We start from the raw sequence: 27,758 nt of genomic DNA, 5'->3' as shown, positions 1-27,758 counted from the left end.
ACTCTTTCTTCTCTTGTAGCTAGTGTTCATTGTGGTAAAATACCAAGGTTCAGATCCAGTCAAAAGCACTTAGCAGTTATTATAAGGCATTAAAGCTCCCAGAGTGTGGGGTTTTGTTCTGTTTCCCATGCAGTGCCTGTGGCGTTTGGTTTCCAGCAACACATGGTGTTTATATTCCTGACTGGCATCACCGTTGTGATGGTGATAGGGTTTGTGTTTCTTGCCTTGCTTGATTTATGTTGTGGCTGGCGTGCATGGCACGCACATGGCTTGAAATAGAACACGGCTGGGTTTTTTTGTTTTTACATTAGAGGCACTCATGATTTAATTTCGCATTTTGAATAATCCTGCATTTGCAGGGAAACTTGTGTCGTGTCCCTCCTTTAATAACTGTATTAGCTTCAGACATTTAAGTCTGCATTGCAAAATCATTCCCTGTAGATGTGTGTGGTTTTTAAACATCTCCTGCTTCTCACCTTGTCCTTAGCTCTTCTTATTCCTAATGTTCTTTGCTTTCTGCCATACCTCTCCCCTTCCTGCACACTTGCAAAAAAAGTTCTCTGCCATCTTTTGCCATCCCAAAGATCCTGTGGTGCTTCTGCATCAGTAGTGCAAGGAGATAGTTTTAAAGGACCTGCAGTGGTAGGACTTGATGCAGTAGGGGGGTAGACCTGAGTTGGTCTCTGAGGCTCCTGCTGGTTCCAGAGCTGCTTGTCCACAGGTATCTTAACTGTTGTGTGAATGCATTACAGACCAAAAAGTGGGAAAGCTGAACTCAGCAGGATGGGAATTTTCTCTTCTTGTCTCTGCATCCTGGCTGTGTTCCCTCCATTTCAGCTCAGTCTGCCTTTGCAGTTCTGTTGAGGCACTGTGCACAGAGCACCCAGACATCCTTGCAGTCCACTGTGTCCTGGTGGTTTTGGGAAGAGCCAAGCTCAGGCAGAGCTGGCATTGCCATGGCAGCAGCAGCTGGAGCTGTGAGCCCAGCCTGCCCTGTGCTGCCCTTCAGACATGGTGGAATGCATAGGAGCCAGCAGCTATGGGGTGTTCCAGTCCCTGTATCTCCCTTTCCTCTTCCTGCCTGGGGTTTGGGTGCGACCAGGCAGGTGTCAGGCTGGTCCTTAAGCAGAGGGGAGGATGGCAGGATCTGCCATCAGGCTCTTTTTCATCCTTTTTTCCTGTCAGCTTCATGAGCCATGCAGGGCAACAGCCACAAAACTGAGCTTGCCTTGTGCAGCTATGAAATCTTGAGGCAGTCCTTGCTGGAAATAGGAACTGAAATAGGAGCTTAGGAAAGTATTCACCTCTACCCTAAAACACAATTTGTGGTACTTTTCAACCAAAATAAAACAGAAAGAATTTAGAAAGACATATAAAATTAATGATAAGCCCTCTTTTCTTCCCTGTCTTTCCCAGAAATAAACCATTTTCTGTATTTTTTGAGGTCATACCCTGGTTACTGCTGGACAAAACCCAATCAGATGGTAAATCTGAAGACACTGATGGAGTGGAAAATATATCAAGAACTCTGAAACCATTACAACATTTTAATTACATGCTAAACTGGTTTTTCCACAAAGCAGTAGCTTCCCAGATGAAGGGACTGGGACTCAGGGCTGATAATAGTTGCTGATGTCCAGGCTGCAGATTGTGTGGTCAATCCCTTCTAATCTGCTCCAGCTAGTAGTACAGCTAAACCACTGCCTTACTCATCTCACGATATTTTATAGCCATAATATTTATTTCCTTTGACCTTTTTTTGACCCATTGTCATTTGCTGCACCATTTGGCACAAGGGAGGCTGTTACTGGCATTGTCCTCCCACCAGCAAGGAAATGCCATGACCTCTGAAGACAGACAAATAGTTGGCATGAGTTGGGCCCTTCATCCCAATCACCAACACCATGGTCCTGTAATAAAATATTTTCACTGCTGAGGGTAGTCTGACATGGCCGAAGTGTGGAGTAAGGAGATGAGAGTAGTGGGAATCTGTGTGTTTAACCTCAAAGGCTGATAGTCTGGGTAAGATGCACTGGCAGGGTCTGGAGGTGCTTCAGACATCTGACTGTGTGTGTTATGTGTATAAGCACATAGATATAACAAGCTTCTTTTCAAATAACAGCTCTGACTAAACACAGGATGAGGATCATGTGCTGTTCCATGATGGCTGCTGTAAGAGACAACTCTTTTCCTTGTCACTTTTGGGTTGTTGGGTATTTTACAGGGAGCAGGCTGAATGTAAGGGTTACAAGGGTTAATAACAGCAGGAGCAGAACTTCCTCAGTCCCCATTCCTCCCTTGCAGGAGGGGCTGGGACTGACAAACCTGCCAGGAATCTCTGCTGCAGGAGCTGCAGAGCTAGCAGGAGTGTGTGGAGGGGGCAGGTTGGGCAGAGGAGTAAAATGGGATTTAGTGGCTTTCTGAGTACCTTGCTGAGAGCAGAGGACAGAGGCTGCAGGCTGGGTTCCAGTTGTCAAGGACTGTTTTCTTTGACTCTTGTGTCCTGTTCTTTCTCCAGTTGTTTGGCACAAATGTGTGTCTGTCCTCTCCATCTTCAGTTCCCATCTACCTGCTCTGTCCTCTGCCATCTCACATGCAGTCCTTTCCATACCCTGGTGAGGTTTTCCATTCCCTGCAGCCCATGTGTCCCAGAGAGTGCTGATAGCTCAGCAGTGTGGCTGTTGGGTGGCAGAGCAGGTCACACAGCTGGCTGGCTGTAATGCACCCAGGTGCTTGGTTAGCTAACACAAATCTGTGTGCAGAACAGCTCCATAGGGCTCTGCTGATTGCTTCATTTGTGTGGTTGAAATATTGTCACCATTCCACTTCTAGAAATGTCTGATCCATTTATCTGAAATGATAAATGGGGAATGAAGAGAGCAACCTCAGTCATTTATCCACATTTATTAGGCATGGGGAGAAGGCTCAGGGCATCCCTGTGAAGTATTTTCAGATACACCTGCTGATATCTGAATGTCAGGGCAGCAGCTGATCTTGATTTCTCCTGTTCTAACACAAGGCTATTGCAACATGCACACAAGCATAGTGTGAACATGTTCAAAAATTATTAATTTGCAATTTGCCCTATGTTGGAAGAGGAACATGCTTTCAACAAGACATATTTGGTCACTGCCATAGAACTGGAGACATTTCCCATTTGTACATTACATATTAGCACGTACTTCAATTGCTTATGAGCAGTACGGACTTGTCTAAGCTTTCATTTGATTTCAAGTGTGTTTCTTCAGGAGATTTACTTTTATTTGTAAATATGCAGAATCTTGATTTATTTTTGTGTGTTTTCTCAAGTGTTTAAAAATGGCAAAGTATATTTTGATTCAGACATCCCTGCACTCATCTTGTTTTTCTCTTGTACATTTTAGCATCAGTGTGACTAACAAAGAAGTATTTAATGCAATATGTTTGGTTGGTGATTTATTGGAGTTGAAATGTAGAAGGAAAATATGAAAAGCATGCCAGAATTGAAATGTGTTTCGGGATTTTTGCAAAAAATGCTTGTGAAAATATTTTTGTTGGTTTTGCTTTCTGATTGAAGGCATTGCAGGGAATTCCAACTGAAAACATACCTCTGCAATTTGCCTAGAACATGTTGGAGTTTTATTTTACAAAGAAGAAACAATTCCAAAGTGGTTGTTATTTATACTTTTAATTTTTTTTTCCAAGTACATCTTGATGGCAATAATCAACTTCAAAGAACGAATCAACCACTGGATAAATATTCCAATATACAAGTAGAACTCATGAATTTTCTATTTATATAACTCTGTGTGCATGTCTACATTTTATCTTGGATCTATAAAGATAAAGTCTGCTGCTTGTTTTACTGAATAGTTTTAAATTTGCCATAATGGCTGGGTTTGATTGCAAGTCAGTATTTTCCATGTTGTAATTATCAATGAGACAAAATCCTTGTGCAGTTTTTTAAAAACCCACAACCCACTGTTGTCCTTGCAGCACAACATTAATATTGATTCACTGAAATCAAAGAGTCATTAATAATACTTGTGATTCAAATAATTGTGCTTTCAAAACAGTCCAGGCTGCTTTCACAGGGCTTTCCCAGTCCCTCCTGGGTGGACCTGTGATGTGATATCTTTATGCAGAGATATCCTAATTGCAGATTCTTGCCAGTTGGCCTCAGCTGGCGAGGTCTGCAATTGTCATTTGGCAGCACATTCGTCATTTTGGATCTCGGGATCTTTTGGCCAGAGGGATGATCTGGGTTCCCACATTTGGGCTTGCAGCCTTACTGGGAGGAGCTCCTGGGAGCTGCAGGTGGGGTAGGGGCTGCATCCTAAGGTGCATTCGAGCTGCTCATCTCCTTGTTGCTGTGGGGCTGGGACACCCCACATGCCTTCCCATCCCAGACTTCTGTGTGCAATTTACACTCACACAAATATCAGCAACAAATGTTGTAGCACTTTTTTTTTGTTTTCCCCCTCTCTTTTCCCCAGCATCCTCTTTGCAGACATAGAGGGTTTCACCAGCCTGGCCTCCCAGTGCACTGCTCAGGAGCTGGTCATGACGCTGAACGAGCTCTTTGCCAGATTTGATAAACTTGCAGCTGTAAGTTTTCTATTATAATTTTGTTTCCTCTTGTTTTCATTCTCCTGTTGCAAGAATGACATACTGTGCTGGTTCAATGGATTTCTTAAATATTCACTGCCCTAAAAGGCAAGCTATTGCAAGCATGAATATAAGCTGAATACTTCTTTCTCCTTTATTATTCTTATTTTTTTAAGGAGAACCACTGTTTACGGATCAAGATCCTGGGTGATTGCTATTACTGTGTGTCTGGGTTGCCAGAAGCAAGAGCTGACCATGCACACTGCTGTGTTGAAATGGGAATGGATATGATAGAGGCCATCTCGTAAGTACCATATTCCCCAGAGAGAAGCTCAAAACAAATGCAAGTAGATTCTCTTTCCTGTTAGCTCTTCCTAATATTAGGAGCGAGGTAACCAAACCAGAGGACTCTGGCCAGCAAAAAGGGAAAACAGGTGGAACAAAAAACCAAAATGCTGTTAAGGTTTGACAGCAGCAAAACAGACACTCGTGCCCATACAGTCATGTGGATATCAGAGCTCAGCCTCTTGATGGAAAAGGCAAAGGTTACTTTAATTACTGGAAGTCTCATTCCCAAAGGAGGATTCCAGTGGATTGCAGAATTGTGAATTCAGAGGGTTAATAATAACTTTATTAAATTTCAGTCGCTATTCATTTATGTCTTTAAACCAGTTTTTTACTCACCTGAAAATTGCTTTGCTAAGGTCTGTCTTGTCTAGTTCAACAAATCCTTCTCTGTGTGTCCCTCTATGCAAAAAGGGTCAGATTCAAGGCTTTCTTACTTTAGTTAAATTAATTACTGACACAGATTGGTCTTTTTGCTTTATTTCTATTTACTTCCCCATCTGTATTTTTTTCTTTTAAAACATGTGGTGGGGCTTTGCCTGCTCCTGAGGTCAGACTAGCAGCTGTTAGTCCAGACCATTCCTGTCTTTCAAGAGTAACAAAGAGGAGATCCATGTCTAGTTTTATTGCTTGGAGGATTACAGACAGTGTTGAATATTGTTTGCATTGTACATGTGCTTTCACAGGCCAATTCTTTCGGAATTCAGGGAAGGAAGATTTATTTGGTCATCTTGAATGTATGCAAGTTCAGGTGCAAAGTTCAGTCAGTTTTGGATTGTAGCTGAGAAGACCTTGATATCTACACCATCTCTGCTGCACAGACTCTCCTGCTCTTTCCCTTCTCTTTTGTTTTTTATTTTCTGAAGGTGTATTCTGAAGTATTAGTAGTACCAACAGAGAAGTAGACGATCTGTCAGTGTTCTCCACTTATTCTATTCAGTAAATTGATGGAGTTTCCACTTCAGCTTGATAAAATCTAGAGATACCTCCCTCCTGAGCTTGGTACAGTACATCCCTTACCATTTGAATTTCTGCAAGGACATCAATACACCCCCAGAGTTTTCAACCTCATTTTCATAACACAAATACACAGGGTAAAAAGCAATGTTTTCACCCAGGAGACCCCATTCAAAGCACAGCATGCAACAGCATTCCCTTGCTTTGTATACAGTGTACACTGTCAGGACTTTCTACCTTTTCTTTCCTGTTTTTAAACTCCATTGTCTTGCACCAATCTCCTTTTTAGGTTTGTATGCAATGTGCAAAATAAGAGGAATTGCAAGTAACTAGTTCCCAGCAGCCCTTGAAAGAATGTTCTTTCTTCCATGTGAGATAGAATTAAGCAGCAGGTGACAAAGGGTCCTGTCAAACACAAGAAGCAGCAGTCATTGGCCACCAGCCCCACAGAATATTGTGTTCATTGCCCAGTTGTTGGCCTGATGAAATCCAGAGGCTTTCACATGTTGCTGTGTAATTCCCCACAAGGCTAAATAACACCAGGAAGTCCAGACTTCATTGATTAGCTGCAACCCACCTTAGTGGAATAAACACAGAGCTGAGGTGCACTCAGTGTTTGTTTACAAATAGCTCTTCAGCAGCCTTTAAAACTTGTTTCCCACTCGCTGTATAATGAATGCATTTAACAATCTTATCTCTTAATAAGTCTGGAAGGTGATTCTGTTCTCACTACCCCTGCTCTCTCTCTTCCCCCCTCTTCCCCCAAGGATCAAGATAAGAGATTTCACAATTAAGGTAACCAATAGCTACTGAACATTTTATTGCAGGTAACAAATAACTACTGAACATTTGATTGCAGACTTCACCAGCACTGGGCCCTGCCTGTAGGCTGATTTCATCTGTGTCTAATAACAGCAGGGAGCGTTACCCCAAATAGAAAGACTTCATGAAAATTGTATTCACTGTACCACTGGTATAAATGAGCTGAAAAGAAGGAAGTTAACAAAGGATATTTCATTTATCCAATGAATAACCAAACTTATTTGTTTGCTGCAAAGTCTGGACAAAGTCACCTGGTCATCAATGACTCTACTGAGAAAAGTTCCCTGGCATTGTGTCAGTAACATGGCTTGGCAGGTATGCAGGAGGGCTTGTACCACCCAGTGGAGGGAGGAACTGCAGTTGTGTTGTTTCTATCAGGTTTATGGGTGCAGCTACATTTGTATTACTCCAGCTCCTGTTTCTTTCTCAAGTGTTGTGGTTGGAGCTTCTTCAGTTCATAAGCCTGTAACACCTTGCCCATATCAGCTTCCTTTACCTGCTAGACAATCTCTGCTGCTTGTTAATAAAAATAATGTCACTTCAGTGAGAAGGTAGTGAAACATAAGATAGGGATCATAAAGAGAAAGGAACTCGAAGAGGATAGGAGCTGTTTCAACAAGAAGTCATCTTGGACACTGTTTTAAGGGACATATTGCACTGTTAGGAGGGAATTGGAGTCCAGAACTGGTTTATCTTTATTAATGAAATTCCATTAATAACTGAAGCATAAATATTAGGACTGTGTTGATGTTAAAGAGTTGGGAGGACTTACCTATCCAGATGGTGTTATCTAGAAAGGACTGGATGAACCTGAAAACAGAAGGGACTGAAATCTGATAGGTATAAAGTACTTCCTTGTGCAAGAAACTTACTACTCAAAGGAAGGGACAGTGGTATGTGATGGAGGTGAATTGGCCTGTGAAGCATGGATGTTCTGGGAGTGATGTGATTGGCAATAATGAGAAGCAGAGTTGCTCTGAAGGCCTCATCAAGGCTTTTCCCTACCCACCCTCCTTAATATATTTCTCATGTGAACAGCTCTTGAAGTTAACTTTTGCCCTGAAGGGGAAAACTCACAAAGTATTCCAGCAGTCTTTTTGGGAGTAAGCAGAGCATCCAAAACCTCATTACATTCAGAACTTGAGTATTTGTAGCTGCCTGTTTGGAGTGACTGCAATAGATGTGGTTCTCTGGTTTTGCTGCTGTAAGGCCTGTTCAAGCTTTCCAGCTTCAGTGGGGTATTTCACACACATATCATATTTCATCTGTGGAAGAGTTGATGCTTGGTGCCATATAGACAAATTAAGATCTCCTAAATAATTTCCTGTTTCTCTTTGCAACATGCTATTACTCTTAATGAGGCTGAGTCCTGGCAGGTTATGTCCAGCTTTGGTATGGAAATCAGAGACCAGCACTTTAATCCTTTTACTGCCCCAGAGATAATTTTTTTATGAGTTCTCAACTTGGTCCTGAGTTCAGTGTACATGGATTTACTCCAAGAGCTCCACGTTCTAATTAGGGCTCTTCTTGGCCAGCCTGGCCATCCAAGAGCAGTACAGCTCGTCCAGTTTTGTTCTGCTGTCCTGTTGATGTGGATGAGCTGTGCCATGTGTATCTGTGAATAATTTATGGATGATGATGGATTTTTGTGTTCTGGGTGCAAGTTTGTGCTGCTGACTGCAGCCATTCAACTGTTAGTAAAGGCCCTTCTCCCCATGTCTCTTCTCAGGCTGGTCCGTGAGGTGACGGGCGTGAATGTCAACATGAGGGTCGGGATCCACAGTGGCAGAGTTCACTGCGGGGTCCTGGGCCTCAGGAAGTGGCAGTTTGATGTGTGGTCCAACGATGTCACCTTAGCCAACCACATGGAAGCAGGGGGCAAAGCTGGGTAAGTTGCTTCGTCCAAGATGTTGTGTTTGTCCATTAAACTCCCACACTGAATGTGTAAGAGTAGTGGCATGGCTAAATCAATTGGGGTTCATTGCTTGTTTGTTCCAGTTCATGAAACCCGTCCCTGACAGGACCTGGCTTTTTAGGTGATCACTTTACAGAGTCTACAAAACTTCCTTGTCTTTTGTCTCATTGAAGGCGCATCCACATAACAAAGGCAACTCTGAACTATCTCAATGGAGACTACGAGGTGGAGCTGGGCTTCGGAGGGGAGCGCAACGCTTACCTGAAAGAGCACAGCATTGAGACCTTCCTGATTGTGAGGTGCAGCCAGAAGAGGGTAAGGCCAAGCAAACTAACGCAGGTTTAGGTGCTTTTCCTAACTTGATGTCTCTGACACACCAAAGTAGAGCCTTTATAGATGAGACAGTTGACACTCAGTGACAAAATTTCCTGTTTCTTTCTCCTCTTCCCGAACTTTTACGTGCACAGGAGGGAATAGCCACCATCTACAAAAGTATCTGCATCAAGCTCTTTCTAATTCTTTCAAAGAAATTGTCCTCAGTTGTTTTCAATATCATGTTGAAAAATGTTATTAATATAGATATGAATTTTGTAGAAATACTTAAAGGCATAGATTAAAACCACAGAGATCTTTTCTCTGACAGATTACAGAGGTGATTTTGTCTGCCTGCTCAACCAGATGAGTGAACATGAAGATTAGAGCAGTTCCTATCATTGTTTTTCAGCCTCTCTTTCTGAAGATGAGAAAAACTGGTCCACTGTAATGATCAATCATCATTGCGGCAGTAAGATGAGATCATACCAACTGTGACATGGGTCAGGCTGCACAAAATAAGGCTATGAGGGCATTACTGACTTGAACTTGAATCAAGTCAAACTCAAGTGGACATCAACCAATAAAGTCAACCAATAAATCTTCTTTTTGTGAGACTGTCAATAGCAAACTATCACTAGTTTGTATTCTTTTTAAAAATTATAGAAATACTAGAAAAGGACCTTTTTGATCTAGTTGAGCATAGCCTATAATATTTCTCTTAGTAATTTCTGCACTGTAGCCCCTACTTTGCTATTCACAGTATGGGCAAGCATACACAGATTGACCTGAATTGAAAATAATTTAATATGTTTCTGAATCTAAAACCAAGTAAACCTTCCCACATCTATAAATATGACTGCTATGAGATTAAGTGAATTAGTATTTGTGACATGTTGCAACAGCACAGTTGATTTGAATAACCAACACCTGTATAGAAAGACTTTGCTACCATTGCCTCATTTCCTGAGAGAATGGAAGTCTCAAATCTCCTTAATAGATATTGTGTAAAAAATCTCCAAGAAAATCCCTTATCATCTTCTAAAGAGAGAAGCTGATGTTTTGGTCTCTATCTGCTCATAAAATAAATCTCATTAACAATGTCAATCTTCAAAAGAGGATTAGAACTTGCAGGGCAAGATTATTGTTCCTGAGCATCACTGCCTGTCAGTGAGCCAGCTGATGTTTTAGCTATCTAAGTCACTTCCTGTTTGCTGGGCAGATTTAAGAATATAAGCCAAAATACCCCTGTGGTCAGACCCCATCTCCTGGAGTGGAGACCCTATACTGAGTCTTAAATCATACCTGGTTGTCTGCATGTTTTTGTAGAGAACCAGAAGTTTCTCTGGAGAGAAGATGAAGAGATAAGCACTTCAGAGTGCTTGGCACCTGCCTTCCTTTCTGAACACAGGATGTGTTTTGAGTAGGAGATTGGACAGAGACTCATAAGAGATGTGGATTCCATTCCAGACATAGGTTTTGAGGAACTTGCATCTTTATGCCTTGATTTGCCATAGGAAAATGAAATGGGCCATTCTTTCACTGCTGTATATGTATTTATTGCAGCTCTGTTACCTAGTGTAGCCCTTAGCTGAAGTCTCTGAGCACTACTATAAAGCTGCTGCAACGTGCTGCATCCCAGAGTAGCTAAAAACTGGGACATTTGGATGACTTATGTAATTATTGGGCTAAACTGAGACATTAAAAAGCAGCTATGCAGTGTCATGGGTATTAGGTGTTTGGAGTTTGAGGAGTTTCTGGTTTGCCCACACTGCTGTAACTTTTGTGCTCCCATAGCTGTTTTTTATCTCTTTGTGAATGGTTTCATAGAATCATAGGAGGCCTTGACCTTAAGGCTTGAAGAAAAGACCTTAAAGATTATCTTGTCCCAACCCCCTGTCAGGGCAAGGACACCCTCCATTAGACCAGGTTGCTCAAAGCTCCATCCAGCCTGGCCTTGGACACTTCCAGGGATGGGACATCCTCTGTTTCTCCTGACAACTTAGTCCAGTGTTTAAAGTTCTCTCCCTGTTCAAAAACTCATTTTCACACAACATGAAGATCAGAAGTGAGAAAAGTTTTTGCCCATTGTCAGTTCAGTCAGTCTTGAACTTTTTGCCTGATGGCAGGCAAAGTTCTGGTACTATACTTTTTCCTTTCATTTCTGCTTGATTTTAATGACTTCTTGGGATGTATTTAGCCAGGTTTTCAGTTCATTCTGTTCCAGTAATGTCCATAAAATGTTCACCTGGCTTAGTGAAGAGTTGCTGTGAGTTGTGTCTGGGTTCCTGCTGTCCTTGTACATAAGGCTTGGCATTAGTATTGACCTGAGAGCAGAGCCAAGTAACTGCCTGAGCTGTTCCTTACTTCACATAGCAGAATTATCTGGATACCTCCTTCATCAGTCCCACAGCCATCAAAACCCAACAATACCATGAGTTTTGATAAATAGATAAAATGTAAGGGTATGTGTTCCCTACTCTTTCTTCTTACTGCTGCCACGGGGAGCCACAACTTTGAATTTTCTGTCTTTTTTATTTGTTTAACTTTTTCATTGTGTTAATGCCATTTCTTGGGCACAAAGTGGGAGGAACATCTATCTAATATTTTTGTTCCAGGAACTGAAAATAGCTTCTTCTTTGAAATTTTTTTTTTGCTTTTTCCTTTTAAAAAATGCTATTAACTGGAATATAGTCCGTGTGGTTTTAGGAGGGAAAAAAGCTAGATTCTTCTCCCTCGGTCTTTAATAATATTGCTAGACCTGAAAATGGAGTCCTTGTTTTCTGTCTGATACACAGAAGAGTTGCTTTCTATTAAAAGAGAACAAAATGCAAAGTTTTAAAATCTTTTTGGATTTTTTTCTCCTCATCTTTACCTCCAGATCTGCTTTCACCTTTCTGTTTGCCCTGTCCTGTGATTCTGCTGCCCTCATGGGTGAGCACTTGCCTGAAAAGATGAAATTAGCAGGCTCTGCCTTAAAGTTCTGTTGAATCTTTTGCTGTGGTTTGTTTGCTCCCATTAGTGCTAACACTGCTCTAAAACCTGGATTGCTCTGGTTGTCTGTCAGCAATTGTACCCCCCTGTCCCTCTCCTTTTTTCTCCTAAGGCAGACTCTTCTTATGTTTTCACATAACAAAGAGGAGACAATCACATCTCTCATACTTTCTTGCTCCTCAAAGGAAACCTTTACCTTTTGCAAAGTTGGATTATCTCAGTGTCTTCTGTTTATTCTGTGGTGAACTAATGTGATTCCTGATAATGAAATGAAGTTTCTATCTGTGATCTCTAAGGGAATGATGCATTTTGTACACTCTTAGTCCTCAAATGTTGGGTGCTAATACTCCCTTTCTTCATATCTATCAAATGCACCTCTGCTTCTCCCATTAGCCAAATCATTGCTCGCTTGCTGCCAGGTGAGATAAGAAAAAAAAATTAATGAAATCTGCCCTAAGAGTAGTAACTGACTTACTCTGCTTGTAACTTCCATCCAGACTAATAATTCCTTGTTCAACACTGTCTCTTGCCATTTCACTAGAAACAAGCTCTTTTCCCAGCTTCATGTTCCCCATCTGTCTTAGCCCTTACTCTCCAACACAGCACTCTGTCAAAGCTCTATGCAAGAAACAAAGCCAGTGAGAGCTGCTGCATTTCTTTTCTCTTTAGAAAAACTTGGATTCCAGTCTGTTAATCCAAACCCAGCATTTGCTACTCTACAGGCTATGTGTCATGATCACTGACTAAATAGTTATTAAAAATATCTGTTACCAGAACTGACATGGAAGTTGGCAGTTTTCCACAGATCTGAAATGGAGGTTGTCTTTCTGACTTCAGCACATCACACTTCAAGTTTTGCTTCCAGACATGGTTTTGTGGGACTTGGCAGTGCTGTATTTAATGATCTTAAATGCAACCTAAATGATTCTATAATTCAATGTTTTCCATTTATAACCTTGTGCTTATGAGCCTTCTTTCTTTTGCCTCCACTGAGACAGTAGTGATTACCTGGAAAAATACAATCTGCTCTTTCTATTCTACAGTAATGAAGAATTGTAAGTTTCTGTTATCCTCATATGGTATAGGGTGATTTGCACAGGGTAACTTTGATTCTTATCCAGTTAATTTTCACAATCATTTGGATATGTGTTTCTAATGGACTGAACACATTAGCATGGTAGAAATACAGGAATTCTCCAAGGAGATCCTTGCCTTTCTTCCTTACTGGCTTCATTCTTTACCTGAAAGCTGTATTAACAGATAAACAGCAATTTATCAGCTAGAATTACTAAAACTGTTGCCCACATTTTAATACTTCCCAAACTTAACCCCTAGGCATTGCAATGGCCTGCAGAGCAATGTATTTACCCTTCTACAGAGTGGTTTTGTTTTATCCATGTTTTTTAGCTTACTCTGCAGACTGTAGCATTCATATTGCATAGCTCTGATCCTCCACCATCACAACTTTTATATCTGCCCCTCTGAATCTTATTCAAAGCCTTTGTCCCAGTCATTATTGCTATCTTATCACTTCCCTGATATTCTTACAGAACTCCATTTACTTATTCCCAGTTCTTGTGCTGCCCAACTTTCTGGTGTCTGTACAGGAGCATGTCACTCTGGTTGTTGCTCACTTTCTGCTCTTCTCTGTGATCAGGTGCTGCTCTCATTTGCAGAACCATCACAACTCCTTTTCCCAGCACTTCAAAGCTTTACTCTGAGAAGGAAAAGTGTGTGTTTGGAGGAGTGGGAAACAGACCTTAAGAGGAATAAGATTTTAACAGCACACAGTTTTACAGCTAGCTTTATCATCCTCAACATTGTCAGAAATCATGGGGAATACTTTGCTTTGGACATGAGTAGAAACAAAATGTGCCTGCAAACAGATGAGCAATACTGCTGACCAAACACACTGTGCTGACTGCACAAAGTCTGCAAAGGGAAAAAATGTTTATTTTTTCTAATGTCTTACAATTGATTACACTTGGGTGTTTCTTTTAACAATAGCAGGTACACACCAGTTTCAGAAAGGATTGTTGATGGTGGCCTTAAAACAGCTCAACAACACTTTGGCTGTAACTCCTAGAAAAACAATTCTCATTCTTTTCTAAATAGCGCCCTGGAATTCCATCCAGCTGAAGAAACAAAATGGTCCTTTAAATGTTGAGCATGTGACTTTCCTAAAACACAATCAATCTAATGTGATGATTCCTCAATTTAAGTCATTTAATCAGAGCTCAGCAGGGTTCCACTTATGTAGATTTATGAAGGCAGTGGTTTGGAGCATGTAACACTACCAGAAACATCATGCACATGTCAGAAGGACTTCAAGAAAATCTAAATAATATGTAGCTAAATCTGATATGGCTGATCCATAATCAGATTTCACTGCTGCACTGATAGTGATCAATATGTTGGAAAATCCTATTACACACACACACTAAAGAAATAACAGGCATTCTTGATTCAATTGATAAGTACAAGAAAACCCAGCTCTTTCTGCAGTTTTGCTGTAACATTACTGTAGCTCAGTGTGTGGGAACTGGTGGTGGGAACACAATAAAACCCCTGGGAATCAGATTTACAGTCTCTTTGTGAGTCCAGATTTGAAAAGTTCCCACAACAGCTTTCTGGAGTTTAGCCACCTCAAATCTGAAAAACTCATTGCTGTCAGAAACTTTTGCACCTTCTCTTGTTGGTAGTACCTGTAATGAGTAGGACTGAAAGGTATCATCCCTTCTCTTTCTTTATTCTTCTTTTCCAGTCTTGTTATGCCTTAGGCAGCTTTGTGTGCAAGTTGTCCTTATGCTGTCACTTAGCCAGGAAGAAACAGAGGAGGCATCCTCATAAATTTCCACAGAGGAGCTGTGACCCATCTAATGCTTCATTTTTAGAGTTTGTTATTTTCATCACCCACTGAACAAGTGATTTTGCAGAAAATAAATGATCTCAAGTTTTTAAAACAACAGGTTTAATTTTTTCTTTAGTAAGTGTTGATGTTAGCAGCAAAGTCCTATTATTCAAGATGACCTTGTAGCACGTTATGTAATGTGGAAAAGCAGAAGTGCACTGTGCTTGTATGTATGTGTTTTAATCTGATTGGAAATATTGCTGAAACATTGTCCACAACCCAGTGGAAACTTCCTACAAGAGGTGTGGGGGGGGAAATACTGCCAGAGTTCAAGAAGCCATGGAAAATTTATGGCACCTGACCTCATGGTTAGAAACAATCTCAGAATTACATGTTTACTCATTTTCCTGTTCTTACTTCAGTCCAGATGTGTCAATAAATATGTATGAGGTCATTAATTTCCTTCAAATTCATCAAGCAGTGCTCCAGACCCACTAGCACTTGCAGCAGGTATGAGGATCCCTCGTGGGCTGAGAGGGGCAGTATGTCTTCATGGACTTTGGCATTAAGCCTTTTCTCAAATTCTAACCAAATTTACTAACTCATGGGGCAAAAACCTGCTGTATATCACTTTTATCATCTGTTGATGTAAAGGCATTCGTAAAGTAACCAAATAGCTTTGCTTTTATGGGTCCCCAGACTAGTTTCAACATCTGGGATTTTTTATTCCATTTGGTTGAAAACCCTCCCATTAGTTGGAATAAAATGGATTGACAGTGTCACCTCTGTTATTGAAAAACAATATCTATTTGCTTGGAGATAATGAAACTGTATTTCCTACCAGTTTTCTGGCATCACATCATAAAAGAAAGAAGCATAACTATGAAAAAGATTGCATAACTGAAAAAAGCCACAAGAAAGTATTACAAATGATGGCAGTGAGTATAAAGAGCAGCGAGTCTTAAAAAACAAAACCTCAAACCAACTCAAATCTGGACATCAAGATTTCATCACATTAATGTATTTTTAGAAACATTTAAAAGAAGTCTCTCCTGGAGATTATCCAGTGGCTCTGTCATGGTGGCTTATGTGAAACTCAGCTGGTGCCAAGTGCTGCAATTTTCAGGCTTTTCAGATGAAGCAGTGGTGGGGAAGAGGTGATGTGGGAGGCACTTGCCGTCCTGGGGGCATCCATGTGGGAGCACCTATGATTCTCCTGATGATCATCCTGCTCCCACAGGGTTTCCTTGTGACCCTACACCTGTCATCCTGGCTGGGTGAAGGTCTTTGCAGGACCACTGCTGCTCACTGTCATGGGCCCAGCTGGCTGTGGGGCACAGGACTCTGTCCCAGGTGGCCCCATGTCCCCAGCCCGTGGCCATGGAGCTGCAGCCCCACGTGCTCTGCAATGTTGGGTGCCCGTGTGGTGAGCTGTGGTCTCCAGGGAAAGGTTGTCATTGTAGCTGACTATTCCTTGCAAGGAGAGAGAAGATGATTTCCCATGCTTGTCAGTCAGGCAGCTTTCTCCAGCACTGAATTTCAGCAAGCCTTTTTAAATTTCTTTTTAAAAACCCTAATTTAAGGCAGCATAGCACTTGACATTTAACTCTGTGGTTACCATGGAGATAACACCAGGTATTTTGCAAACTCCTGAAAGGTACAAGTTACACTGAATAGTGGGGAATCAAAATAAATAGATATGGAATGCAGACTCCAGGCAAGAAAAGCAGCGGACCAACTTGCATTGTCAAATAACACTTGAACCAAAACTCTAGAGTTGAAAGCAATAGAGGCTTTTTTTTTTAATAACTCATTTGTCTGGAAATCTAAAATTAACTATTAAGTCTGTTTTCTTCTCTAATGTCATTGAAGCAGCAATTCTCTTGAAAAAGTTTAATCTCTCAGGTAATAAACAACAATCCATACCTTCTGAATTTTCAATCTCTCCAGAGTTTGTCTGTTTTAAGCAAGGATATAGAAATTGCCACCCTTCTGAGTCAGTACAGGTAAATCACACAATCCTCCCTGAGCCAGTCTGCAGTGCAGCCCTTGCTAGAGGGACTTCTGTCCACAGAGCACATTCCTTGTGGAAACATGCCTGTCTTTTTGGCTAGGGACTATATTCAAAATAAGGAAATAATCTGCCTGTTGTTGAGCCTAGTTAGAGGTTGCACTTCTGTGCTCTTGAGACTGGCACTGAGCTGGAATGAAACCTGATATATCTGTGCTAACCTCACAGTAAATTCCCATTGCAGCCAAGAGCCAAAGCCTTGATAACAAAATCGAAGACTCTGTCCAAACTTCAGGAGAATTTGTGTCACTGTCAAATTGGAAGGTAGCATTAGAGTTGGGAGGACCATTTTGTCACACTCTGCAATTGCATTGCCCTTAACATGAGACCAGTTGTTTGCAAGATTTACGTGCTTTCCTTAGCATGTCTGGGAATATGCTCTTGCAAGTGTGGAAAATTATTTGCTTGTGCCTATGGAGAAAGGTATATATAACACCCAATTCTGTATTCCCATTGCTTCAAGGAGCTTCAAGGCTCCTGTTCATCAACCAAATCACTCTGTCTGTTGTTTCTCTTCTAGATGTAACTGTTCTTTGGCTTTTTGAGGATCCTCTGTGTAGCATCTCATCTTGGAGCTGCAATTTTCTATCTGAAATTGTTGTGTTTTATTCAATTTGCTAATAAAGAAAACAGATGTCTCAATTTTTGAATACTACCCATGTTTACACAGGTCATGGTGGTTGTTCAGAACAAGTAAAGGAATAAAATGACGGGCAACATTTAGAGTAAAGTGTTCTAAAAATAAGAGAAAGAGATGCTGACTGTGCTTCTGATCAGTGACTGCTTCACAGAGTTCAAGGTGCCAAGCCAGCTTTTGGAGCGAGAGATCAGAAGTGAGAGATGCTTGGGGAATGACTGCTGTGTAAATGTTTGGAGATGTATCATGCATTTCTCTGTGGTTTGTATTCCAGAAAGACGAGAAAGCCACGATAGCCAAGATGAACCGGCAGCGCGCCAACTCCATCAGCCATAACCCGCCTCACTGGGGGGTTGACCGGCCCTTCTACAACCACCTGGGGGGCCACCAGGTCTCCAAGGAGATGAAGAGAATGGTAATGCCTTGCTCTGTGGACATTAATTCATTTTCTTCTTAATAGGGTGTTATGTATCCCTCCTGCTTTGTCTGAAGGTTTTTACAGCCCCCGAGGGCGTTTTCCAAATGGGGGTGGAAAATTCGACTTTGACTCCAGAAATAACAGTAATGGGTACATCTGGAGGTGAGTGATTGTGAGATGAGGCACAAGGTTGTTTGAGAGGGGAAGGGAGGCTGAATGGCTCAAAGAAGGATCTTTTGTCTGACTTGTCCCACATTCTGAGCACTCATCCAGGCTGTGTGAGAAGATGTCATTATCTGCAAAAACTGCTCCATAACCCGGGCGTTCAAGAGGCATCTGACTGACATTTCTGCTAGCTCAGTACCTGCAGAGGGTTCTTGCATTGTCACAGCCAGGTGCTGTTCTCCTCTCTGTGTGCTGTGGGGCCCCAGGGATGTCACTGCCATGTTTAATCCTGGAGAACACATCCTCGAGTACATGGATTAATTGGCCTCAGGTAGCAGGCATCTTCATTTCTTTCTTGTACCTTTCACAGTCTTTCTAAATTAAAATGAACAAGAGCTAATTACCAATTCAGTTGCACTGAGAGGACTTTTATGGCTTATTTTACATAAAAGGTGTAGATGATATCTTTTTTCTCTGCAATAAAGATTAAGAAGGTAGCTTATATTATAGTGGCTATTTTTAATAATAATAGAAATATTTAACACCTCTATAATTGCATGCATAATCAGATTGTTCTGTAACCTTATTTATGTTGTTTTGACCCTTCATGCACAGTTAAAAGTGTCTATTTGTTGCTCACTTTGTTGTCTATAGTCAAAGTTCTGCTCCAGGTCACCAAAGCCTTCACATATTTAAAAAAATATATGAACATGAGATTCAATCCCACAGTTTAAAAATTTGGTCATAGCTACAAGAAACTGCATATGGTATCTTTTAAAAGGAAATGCTGGCACTTTTATTAGTAGTTGATGCTAATATTATTCAATCTTAATATTATTTTACAGTGCTAAACCAAATTTCTTAGTAATACTAACATTTCTTTCATTTCTCAGATCTCCAAATGAGGGCTTCTGACATGAGCATACAGATCAGTGGAACTGTGCATTTTTTTATGTGGGCTTTTCAATAGGGTGTGCTCAATAGGCATGACATTATTAGAAGAGACTAATCACACTAGCACATAATTATAAGTTTTTTTGAATAGCTTTTAAGGGGTTCTTGAAGCCTCCTGTTCAGAAACAAGGTGTATGCATGCCAAATGGTATTATGCTTCTTGGTCTTAATTACAGTTTGCCGTGTCTAGCTGGTTGTTCAGTTGGAAAAACATAATTATTTATTGAAATACCAAGCTGAGTCCTAAAAACTTCACTGCCCCTCACTTGTAGGAGGAAAGACTTACTCTTTTTTTTCCTCATCTTGAGCCTTTCTCTGTAATGCTATTTATCTTCTTGAAAATTCAGCAGCTCAGAAAGTCCCTTTTACTCAATCTGCCTCTTGTATTAAGCTCTCTTTGAGAAGCTGGTGTTGCATGCATCAGGCTGTTCCTTGAAAACCAACTGAAACCTGATTCAGATGTATTATTTTCAGCTAGACTTCTTATTGTTCTTATGGACTGTTTTTTAAAACCTGTTATTTGCCGATTTACAGATCTGTTACATTTGAGATGCATTAGTGAAAATGCAAACATCCTCCCCATGGCCTCCCATTTTAATACCTGCTAGATGGATATTTTAGTGATCAGAACACAGGAGCAATTTCTCCATCTCCTATCTCAACTCAGAGTAAACTTCTAATTTAAATATTCAATTTTTTGTACCACCCAGCTTTGCACAGTGCTTTGTCATCTCTAACACTGTGTTACATGTATGCTATGTGTGCTTAATGCATGCAGAGTGCATGCTGGCTGCAAACTGCCTGCTTAGAAATACAAAATGCAGAGAGACAGAAGGGGAGCAGAGCTACAGAAGCTTTTATCAGTGCTCCTCTGGGATGGCATGTCATTGATCTTGGTAAGCAGCACCAGCTCTCAAACCTCCTGAAAATGTGCTCTTTGTTCCACATCACCCACCAGACCTTTTGCATGTTGTTATATATAGTCTTTCTTCTTGGAAGCTGTGAACATGTAAGGTTGGATTAGTCAAAGTATTATGCCAAAGGTGGGCAATGCAACATTGCCTTTCTCTTCAAGACCTGGAGCTCCTTAGCTCTGTAATTCCAAAACAGGTATTTATAAGAGTAGTGGTGAGACTGTCCTCAGGCAGGAGCCAGGTAACATTGCAGTGATGTGCAGTTCCATTGTATTAATGTGTAGATATGAAGAATACATTTGTGTGTAGGGAATAATAGAGATGGTTATGAAGGGCACTGGGTTTTGTCACAAATGTAAAACATTTTGCATTTTAAAGACAACCATATTTTCAGAAAAAAAAATAGACACTTTTTTTTTTTTTGTGGCTCTACTTACAATTCCCTGAAAGAGAATATTAAAGTTCCCTGAATTGCATTTTTGGAAGGCACTGTTATATTTAATAGAAAACAGAATTATTTTGGCCATTTTTCTTTCCAGTGAATGCTGGCTCTGGTAGCTGTCTCTATTCTTAGGATATATTAGCAGTAGTCTGAGAGGAAATGGAGTAGCATCAAATGTAGCGCTTTATTCCTTTTTTCCTCTTTCTTCTCCTCTTTTGTCACATCATTCCCATGTGCTGCCATGTCTGGGCACATCACCAGTGCAGCTGGTGGGGTTTGTGTGGAATGGCAGCGTGGGCAGTGACATGGGGCACCTTTGGTCCCTGCTTCTCTCCACGTTGTGGCTTGGACCTTAACCTGCACCAGGTCCAGCAGATTTTCCACGATGTTTCTAGTTAAAGTTTTTCCCTTGTGCACACAGGAGTTTTTTCAGACACATATGAATAAGATAAATTATCCTACATGTGTCCATGTGGTGGTAACCTAAAATGTCCTGGAAAGCAGGAGTCACTTTCCTACTCCTACCCTGTCTAGCTGGGGCCTGAGTCAAGGAGTTGCAACTGTGTCAGCTCGTCCCATCCAGCACTTTCCTTGTGCACTGGTCTTCTCTCCAGACCATCACACATCCTTCTTTTTCCCTTCCCATTGCTTAGCAGTGGCCTTTCTCCCCCTGCAGAGCCTGCAGGGAGGCAGCAGCCCGGACTCATCAATGCTGCACACTGCTGATGCCTACCCCCATTAGCTGCTGCAGGAGCCCCAGCCCCGAGCAGACTGGTAACTGTGCAGGGGAAGGCCAGACCCAAATGCCCTGGGAGGGCCAAGAGCCCTGCCCTGAGCTGGCAGCCTCTGCTGGAGCCCTGCTCTGGGAGCCCAAGGGGCTGCAGGGGCTGGGGGCAGCTCCAGGGCAGGGGAACCTGCACAGCATCAGCTCAGGGCTGCACACAGAGCAGGAACTGAGCCACAGCCTGGCACAACAGCAGAGCTGCTTGCTATTTTTATTGCCTTTTGCAGCTTGTCTTCTCGTTTCCTAAACAAAAGCAATCAGTCCAGCACCAGTGACTGTATCTCTCTGGAAATGGAGACTTTTGTGCTGCTCATTCCCCCAGGTCTCCATACACCAGCCTTGCCTTCCCCACTGTCTCTCTAGTCCAGTTTGTAATTGCAAGAGGGTCAAAAATAAGTGAACTTAAAAGCATTTGAGAGAGTACAGGTATATTTATAGCTAGTACAATATTTATACACCACTGAGAAATACTTTGCTTTTCCCAGTATATATTTCAGAGCGCTTTTATAAATATTGATGAATTTTAGACTTCTGGAAATAATACTCGTGTCTCAGTTTTCATCAGCAAAACAAAATTGCTATTAAAGAAAAACCAATTTGGGGATTGTAGTCGACTGTAAACTGAAAGAGGTTTGTTGTAAACAGCAATAAAAAGGGAAATGTTGATACTTTTCAAAATTACAGGGCTGTTCTAGATGACAAATTATTTTCTTGCATCTTTTACTCTGCTCAACATTATTAAGTTTGTATCCAGAAAAGCACATCCAGTTTGGGATTACAATAATTTAGGAGATGCGGATGAGTTAGAGATAATCTAGTGGACAAAATTCCAAATAAGCAGAGTTTCAACAGTGTGTCCTCTGAAAATGTTGAAATATTGTGTTTGCTCTAACCTAGAAGGGAGAAGACTGATTAGAAATAAAAGTCTTCAAATACAGGAACGTTTATAAGGACAAAAAATAATGATAAATCATTCTCTGTGACTGTAAAGGGCAGGTTTAAAAATAATCATCCTAATTTGCTGAAATGAGGGTCTAAATTAAGAAAAAAACTTAGATGCAAGGAACAGGCTGTATAAGAAGCCTGTGAAATCCCTGATTTTCATGAACAATTTCTAATTATTTTATTCAGGGCTTTTAAGTCTGGAGTGACATCACAAAATCCTTTGCAAACATTGAAACAATAAGGTTAAAAAGACTCTATTAGGAGAATGTATAGGGAATAAATAATATATGAATAATATGAGATACATGTAAAGATTTTAGAAAGTTTATTATCTGGCCATGGAGCTTCATGCCATCAATCTCCCCCTCTGTACAGGAGCCAGCTGTACCCCCAACGTTGCTGACAGAGACTTGTCTAGCCCTTGTTTAAAGACCTGAAAGGATGGAAAGTCTTGCTGGGCATTCTCTTCAACAGTTTTATGATTTTTGTTGATGTTTCACTTCACATGTCCTCACTTCAGTTTGAAACCATGGTGCTGTATGAGCTATTCACAGTGGATAGAAGACAGTTTAATTTTCTCTCCTTTACAATTATCTTCTCTGTGGTTGAAGACTATTACCATGTCTCTGCACAGCTCTGATTCCCTCATCAAGTTTGTTCCCTGGTTGCAATGCTGGTTCCAGTCCGACCATGCTTCTGTCATGAGTCTGGGTACAGCTAATGAAACATTTAATTTGCAGTGAAATTGTGTATGAAGTCAATGTTAGTTGCAAAGTAAAAAACTGACATAAAATCAAATAGAGATTATATATGTGTAGGAAATACTACTGCATGCCTATGTTAAAGATGTGAGACAAGGTTATAAAATGGATCCTGGCTGGCATGATAAAGGGAATCAGTCCTGATTCCTTGTGGTGCTGCTCCTTCTATGTGATATTTCATTGCTTGGTGTTTTCTTCTAGTGAAACAGCACTCATCTACAAGCAGGGTCATTCAACAATAAAATAATTCTTTGTCCTGTTCCCCCTGTCCTAAATCAAACAGTTCTTTGCATTTTGCATTGTTAATACAGCTAATTTCCTCTCTTTATGTCTCCAAGTTGCCCTTACAATAGATTTTGTTACTTGGAAATCAAAACTGGGGAACAGGTGCCTCAGTGGAACAGATCCCACAGCTGGTTCTGTGCCAATTCTACCTCTAAAATATCAGAAGTAATGAAAATAGAAAATAAAAGCTCCATAGGACAAGTTTTCCTCAGTCAGCTCTGTCAAAGAGAATTGGATTTGAGTCCATGAATTAGGCACTGAGGGTTCACCCTCCTCTGAAAGGTTTCATTTAACTGCAGGTCACCATTATCCTCTTTCCCAGCAATCATCTGCTAAATCTGGTAATTGCAACACTGACGTCAGCAAAGCTGGGCAGGGGCCCCCAATGGAGAAGAATTTGACCCACTATTTTTTCACTGCTATTCTAGTAATTTAACTTGTAATCAAGCAGGGAGAAACTCACAAAATCCTTTCTGCTGTAATCTCCACATATTGCTATAGATCTGGGAGGAAATTGTTAGTCTATTCTGGGTTTTATAGAGCCAGTTTGGTTTTGATAGCTCTCAAACAGCAAGGGGAGGAATCCCATCCAGCAGTTATGCTGTGTAATTGCTTTGGTGCTCACCTGGAAAAAGGGTTTCCTGATTCACATGATCCATGGGATCTCACATAAATGACTGGGTGTACAGTGTACATTGCTCAAATTGTCAGAGGCTTTACACTGTTTGGTATCCTCATCTGCTAGCCTTTTATTCTAGCTGATCAGGACTTGCAATCATCCTTGATTACTTCTTTAAAAGAGGGATAAGAATCTCTCTTTTGAAGAACTAGTCAATGTAACAGCAGATCTGCAGCTGCTATTGAGAAACCTAGGCAGAGTGATATTTGCTTGGAAGCCTTGCACTGATAATTTTCCCACCATTCAGTACCCTTTTCTAGAATAAATTTTACTCGTATGGGAAAGGTCATTTGGATTGAGACAGTACTAAAATGTGTCAGACTGGTTTTGACTGGGACTAAATTTAGCCTGCAGAAATAAATATACAATTCCTCTTTATTCACAGAAACACTTCTTCCAATGTTCATGGAAGCATTGCACAGGTGGATTTGTGGCACTTCCCAGAATGATTTCCAAAGCTTCCTCAAGCAGGCACTAAGCCTTAATGTCAAAATGCTGCAGGTCAGGTTTGGGTCTGGGTTTCAGAGAGGGTGAGCAGCTCTGGCCAGCACCAGTGGGCAATTTCAATTAAGGCTGGTTAGGCTGGGATCCAGTCTGTCTGCATCTGATTAGAAGGCAAACAGTAGTTTCTGCAGAAGTTTTGTGGTGTTTATCATCATTTGTAGAGTAGACATGGAAGGGCAGAGATTATGGAGCCAGGAACTGATTCAGAGCATTTCTAGGACTGCTTATTTTTATGTCTGCTTTGCAAGTTCTAAAAACTGTTCACAAATGAGGCACAGAACCAGAAACCATTTCACTTGAAAATGTGACCTTTGTACTGGAGATATTTGGATTCAGAGTTCACAGAAAACTGTCAGCAACCTGCACTTTTCAGAGGTGTGAGTTCAGAGCCAGAAGGTAATTAAAAGTAAGGTAAAGAAAGCCTATTTCAGCCAAAGTAACCTCTTGTGATCTATAGATTTAAATCTGATGGCCCAGATTAATTCATGGCATTAGCTGGTCTGCCAGCTGAGGACTGTCTACAGAATCATTTTGAGTTGAAGAAAACAGAGGGTTTCACCATCTGTGGCCAGTGCCGTGGAATTAAAGCCTTTTTATCAAGTGGGGTGGGCTGCAGAAAAGGAGCACTTCAGCTTTCCTTTTCAGACCTCATTAGTCTCTGTTCCAGCTATAGCAGACGCACTCATCATTTAATCTGTTTCATAAACTGGTTTTCTGCCAGTCTGTTGTTCTGCACTTAGATGCTTGTTAAATATCCTTCCTATCTGGCTTTATTCTTTCTGGACTCTGGAAATTGTGTTATTTTTGGCTTCAGTGCTTTGAAGTCCTTCAGTTTTGTTTCTGCATTTACACCTGACAGCATCTATCTTCATAGCCTTGTCTTTTTGACCACAGGGACAAAGCAGAAGGTACAACAGTGCTGAAAATAGATGTGAATAATTAGTTTTGTGGTAGACCCAAAGTCAGTTTGTTTTTATCAACATCTACTCTCAGCCTGTCACTCTCCCTTTCTGTTTTCCACGGTCCCTGTCTCTGGGAAGCACCTCTGCGAGTTGGCCTTAACTCTTACAAAGCTCATTTTGTCCCTAAGTCCAAAGTTATTTCGATTTCTGCTTTAACATCATGTAAGTTCTATTTTGACTTTGTTCTGGAGACGGAAACAGGGTAAGAAAATTCAATTTCTTTGTCATTTTTGCTCCCAAGATCTTTGCTGGAGTTGATAACGAAGTTTTTAAGGGTGGAATTTATGCTTCCCACACACATTGCCATTAAGAAGGTCATGAAGCTCATCAGCCCCTCTACTGCCTTATTTTTGGAGTTAAATGAAAAGTTAAAATCATATAAAATCTACTTCACTTTTCTTTGCATATTTACGATATGTTAATAATTGCAGCCAGTGTTCTCAAAGTTAGAATTATTATTTCTAATCGTTCTTGATTTGAAGTGTTATGGTGTAACAATCAGCTTGTCATGTCTTTGACAAACACTTTGTCATTCTATTTAAGGAATCAGTTTTAATCTTCAAAGAAAAGGGCTTAGTTAATTTAGAAGTCAAGCAGAGAGATGGCAGTCATATGAGCTTTTAGCACAATAGATATTCATAAAATATCCCCCATAAAGTAGTAAGCCTTAGGGGCCATAGGGACTGAGGCAGTAATATTCCCTCTTTTCTTCCTCCTGCACATCTACTCCCACTGAGGGTGTCAGTGTGGATTCTGAGTCACCTGACCTGCCATAAAACAATAAGGCTTTTTTAATAATCTCCTGTAGAAAAGACAAAAGAGCAGAGCCTTGAAGGGAGTTGATTCGGCTGAGTTTGGGTTGTTCCTGAAGTCAAAGAGAGGACTTGTCTTAGTCTCAGAGGAATTATTAAATGCTATTACCTTTGCTTTTGCAATCTGATGGCAGAGTAATACAGCTTCCTGGGGGAATGAGAAAAACACCAGTATCAGGGATATTTAAAATGAGACTGAATAAAATTTGCATGAGGTCCTATGTGCAGCAGTCCATTAGTACTGTACTGTGGTCAGACCTATCTCATGCCTTATGGTCCCTTCCAGAAGGAAGGAATTTTGGCCTGAACAAGGGCAACTTTATCATCATGATTATGGAGCTATCCTTGAACTCCTGAAAACTCCTATCTGTCTGATCCTTGTAGCCACCATCACTTTTGTCATTTTCACTCCTGCTGACAATTCCCAGCCTTTTCTTCATAGCTCCCTAGAAAACCACTGGCATTGTTTCAGCCTGCTGGGTACAAATCCATGAGCAGTCAAGAGGGGATTTATATTCTTAACTCCAGGAATTGGTTATTCCTCTTCCTATCCTTTTACAATTCCTCTCGTAAATGACAGGCATCCATTTTTATCAGCTTTTTTTTGGGAGGGTGGTCAGATTTCTATATATGTTTGTGCAGAAATGCCAATTTTGACATATCTGTGCAGCAGTACCCAAACAGGCTGAGCCCAGCCCCAGCCCAGCTGTCCAGCTTCCAGTGGATCACATGAGGGGTGCTGAACAGTGCCTTTAGCCCCTCGTATTTGGAAGTTTGGCCACCAGATTATGAGTAGGAATGAAGAAAAATCCATGTAGGCCCTATTCCTGCAGACTTGCTTGTGTGTTTATCCTGTGTATAACACAGACCATGGCAATGGATGGGAGCAGCCTTACTCTGAGCCATGGCCTGGAGCAAAACTCCTGAAGATACTAAACTATTTGCCAGCTGGGGAGAAGGAAAAAAGACCAATATGTCATTAGTGCTCAAGCCTTGTGCAAGGGCAAGGAAATAATCTGAAGTGCAGATTCTTCAATGAACGGAGCGTGCCCGCAAGAGTGGGAGAGGTGAAAGCACGTTAACCAAAACCCAGGGGGAATTTCTCTCCCAACCCAAAGCAGGGTGAGCAGCACGACCCTGAGCACCTGATCACCTCCTGTGCCTGAAAGGCTTCTTGGTGAGTGAGTGAAACAGGGATGCTTTAGTGGAGAGGGAGGAAAAGCTCTGGTCATAGCCAGGTCCTAGAGGTGTATTTGCTTTATATCCTGGCAAAGTCTTCCAGTGCAAATAAGATATCCTGTAATAAATGACCAGGTTTTAAGAAGCTGTGTTTAAGGATTTTCTTCCTAAAATAATCCCACAGACCTTTCTCTGGAACAATTCCATTTTTGGCAATTCTGCTTGAAGAATCTTTAGTATGAAATGGGAGCGTTTGAAGTGAATCATTTTATTTGCTTAACTTAAACAGGTTCCTACAACATTTAATTTTAAGCTGATTCTCTCTAATTAAAGTTCAAGTCACTCTTAAATATTTAGCCTTGTTAAATGAAGATCCAGGAAAGAAAGTGTGATAATATTTTTCTTTTCTGCTTTACTTGAAATTTGTGGGTTTTTGGTCGTTAGTTTTGAAGCACCAATTTAA

General features: G+C 41.0%; 1 protein-coding gene across 1 annotated transcript in view; it reads left to right on the top strand.

Annotated features, from left to right (window-relative positions):
* Positions 1–27,758, top strand: part of ADCY5 (adenylate cyclase 5) — a 204,449-nt gene that overhangs the window by 143,635 nt on the left and 33,056 nt on the right. The window contains exons 4-8 of the mRNA XM_054277897.1: positions 4,476–4,587; positions 4,764–4,891; positions 8,441–8,599; positions 8,800–8,941; positions 17,766–17,906. Coding sequence (XP_054133872.1) covers positions 4,476–4,587; positions 4,764–4,891; positions 8,441–8,599; positions 8,800–8,941; positions 17,766–17,906 — 682 coding nt within the window. The remainder of the gene's footprint in view (positions 1–4,475; positions 4,588–4,763; positions 4,892–8,440; positions 8,600–8,799; positions 8,942–17,765; positions 17,907–27,758) is intronic.

This window comes from Melozone crissalis, unplaced genomic scaffold (assembly GCF_028551555.1).
Source record: "Melozone crissalis strain CALT ecotype California unplaced genomic scaffold, PUWL_Pcris_2 ptg000023l_1, whole genome shotgun sequence".
NCBI lineage: Eukaryota > Metazoa > Chordata > Aves > Passeriformes > Passerellidae > Melozone > Melozone crissalis.
The sequence above is the reverse complement of the archived record's forward strand: the minus strand, read 5'-3'. Positions and strand labels throughout refer to the sequence as shown.